General features: G+C 42.7%; 1 protein-coding gene across 1 annotated transcript in view; it reads left to right on the top strand.

Moving 5' to 3' along the window:
• DNAH11 (dynein axonemal heavy chain 11) overlaps nt 1–3,077 on the top strand; it is an 11,578-nt gene that overhangs the window by 892 nt on the left and 7,609 nt on the right. Inside the window, exon 2 of the mRNA XM_035894068.1 lies at nt 1,714–1,852. Within this exon, the coding sequence (XP_035749961.1) occupies nt 1,714–1,852 (139 nt within the window). The remainder of the gene's footprint in view (nt 1–1,713; nt 1,853–3,077) is intronic.

Here is a 3,077-nt window from a genome sequence, read left to right as displayed (position 1 = left end):
TTATAATGCCGAGGGCTGTGTTGTTGTGAAAGTCTGTAGCGACCAGCAGCAAAGACGGTGAGAATGTTGCCTCTCAATGAAATTTAGTTTCAGCAAAAAAAAAAAGTTGTTCTGTTCTTGCTATTGGGTGGGTAGACAAAACCTCGAGCCGATTCCAGATTCTTGGTTTGACCAGAAGGCTCAAAAATTAACTGTTCATGTAACTCCTACTTGCATCACTGCGAGGCTGCACTTGGGTCTCTTCTCAAAATAAGCTGAATACGGTTTAAGAGTAGCTTTACTTTGTGATAGAAACCAAGGGGTAGGAAAGCTGATGCTCTGCAGTGGCAATCTTCCTCCCTGTCCTCTCCTTCCTTCTTCTCCCTTGATTGTGTGTTGGTTTGAAGATCTTCTGTGCCATTTATTTTGACAAAGGTCATTGATTGCTCCTCCACTGTACTGGCTCTGTGGCATCTGTGTTGGGAACTACAGCGATGAGAACTGTGTAAAGCTTGGTCCCAGTTAAAATGCTCTGTGGCAAATGAGTTGTTTCCATGAATGTAGTGCCGGACCGGAAAAATCTGCAAAAACTTCAGTTGTGCATAGCATGGCTCCTCTTCTGTCCCCTCTCCTTCTACCAGTGAGTTATGCGTGTGCTATGGCCAGGATTCTTGCTGTTTCTTACCTCTTGTTGCTGATTGATGCCAGGAGCATGCTGACCTTCTCGGGGGGGATTATTCCTCTGCTGAGGAGCTGCCTCAGTCCCTCTCACCTCTCTGCGTGGTGGCATTCAGTGGGCTACAACCTAACTACTAACCCCTAATTAGGGTCACTTAATACTCTATGTGCTTGTTGATGTGGCAAGGTCCCAGGCTACAGCCAGTTCAGCCTGTACTCAGTTACGGCTTTTAGCTTTTTCAGGTAGGTTAAAAGTACTTTGCTTCAATGAAAATTCAGATTCTGTATTTCTGAGCAAGCAGTGAAATTCACAGTAACTTGCACAGCTGCCAAGTCATGAAATACAGAGCTCTGGCAAACAAGATTGTGAAGAGTTAGTTTATTTTTGGACATGAATACATAATTTATGGTGAGATTATGCCATCGGAAATATTCTTTTGGTTCCCACTAACTTAAGAAGGAGTCACATGTACAGAGTTGAAGAGAGTTAGGTCTGTGGCAGTCTCATCTAACGTCCTAAACTGGAACCTCACTGGTGTCTGGAAGCGTGACCCTGCTCCTGTATCTGTTAGCTACAAAGCAGGCTCTCTGGAAGATGAGAATATACGGCTTTTTGGCAGAGCAGAGAATATAGATGACTAAATGCAATTATGTATAGTGAAATATGGTACTGACAAAAGGTGGTGTGGAGCATCCAGGAATAGTTTTCACAAGGTGATTTGCATGGTCATATTTCCAAGCCCAAAGGCTTGGAAAAGGTCAATGTATGTCCCTAGGGAAACTGGAAAAGCAGGTTTAGGAGGAAGACTAAGGCATATATGCATGTTCATGTAGTATAGGTGTTCTGGAAAACATTCTTTGAATTTGCAACTTGCCTGTTCATGTGTACCTTGCTGTCTCCACTCAGTCCCAACAAAACATGCTGAGATTTTGGCCTCTGTGATGTTGGAGAGCTCTGATGGGCAGCAGAGCCTCTCCTCATCTTCTTCATTCTGTCTAAACAGTAGCGCAACAGTGACATTGTCAAACCCATAACCTGCATCTTACTCGCTTCAGGTGCTGCGTGAGGTGATGCAGAAAGCTGTCAGTGCTAGGAGGAAGACCACAGAACCTTGGAATGGAGAACAGAAAGAACCTTCAGTTTGGGAAACTGTCTCAAACACCGCTCGAGCATACAGTAGCATTCATAGAGGAGGTATTTATAGCCAAATACTTGTAATAAAGCAGCAAAAACAAGGATGACATTTTAACAGGCAAAGTAACTCTCATGGAAGGAAAAAGGTGACTCTAACAAAAGTAGCTACTCCACTCTCTATAGCCTCATCTGAGACAGCTTGTTGCTGGAGGCTTTGTTCTGTGTAGACTCTAAAAAAAGTAGCTACTCCACTCTCTATAGACTCATCTGAGACAGCTTGTTGCTGGAGGCTTCGTTCTGTGTAACACGTCGCTCTAGCTTTCTTTCTGTTGCTTTTTCTATAATGGATGTGACTGCTGTCATCTGAATTGTTTACAGCGTGAAATATATATTCTGTCCTGTGCTCAGGTCTCTAGAGCCATCCTCGCTGTGGGGATAGGCGGTGTACTTCTTGTCCAGTATATGTCATTTGTGAAAGATGAGGGATGAGTCACTTCCCTTGTGGGCAGCGGTGACTAAATGCCTCTCCTTCGGGAGCCGTGACGTGGTGAAGCTACTGCACCAGCGCTTAGGCACACAGGGAATCATCGCCTCAAATCAGCTCTCTGCTGACTATATGGTGTAAAAACAGCCTATGAAGTCGCATGATTAAAGGCTTTTACAGCTCATAAAGGAGGAAAGCTCCTACGAAGGTAGTAAGAAACAGAAGTATTTAGTTTTCTACCAGTTTTCCCAAAGTTGTGCTGCTTCTGAAATGTAAATCATAAGAGATTGGTATACAGGCTTTCAAAACTTGCCTTATAAGAGTAATTAGGATTAAGCTTTAAAACCAGCTTTGAATGGAATGGAATGAGATACTCTTAAAGAATAAGGCATAAGTAATTAAATTAATATATGGGCAATTTCTTTTAGTGTACATGCCTCAAAGTTGCATAGAAACCTCATGCTTTATTAACAACACTGTGCAGCAGAAACTCAGAATTAGGGCTGGATACAAAATGTCTGAGGTTTTTATTGTCTTGTAAAAGTTCAGGGAATAACGTGAAATATTTCATTTTGAAGTGTAGCTGAGTCTACGTGAATATCTTAAAGAAAAAGTACAGAGAGACTGTAATCCAGATCAGACTGCTACCGTTGCAGTAAAAGTTCCCTTAAAATTGCATTTGAAACTCTGCTTTAAACCAATGGTGGATCTACGCTTGGTACAAAAAGGCAACGTCATGGATGTAAAAGTGTTGTACTGTTCTTTCCAGGTCCCGAGTTATGCCTGTGGTCCTGACCCTGA

The sequence above is a fragment of the Egretta garzetta genome, unplaced genomic scaffold (genome assembly GCF_000687185.1).
Source record: "Egretta garzetta isolate BGI_Z169 unplaced genomic scaffold, ASM68718v1 scaffold94, whole genome shotgun sequence".
NCBI lineage: Eukaryota > Metazoa > Chordata > Aves > Pelecaniformes > Ardeidae > Egretta > Egretta garzetta.
Note: the sequence above shows the minus strand (reverse complement) of the source record. Positions and strands in the feature narration are given on the sequence as shown.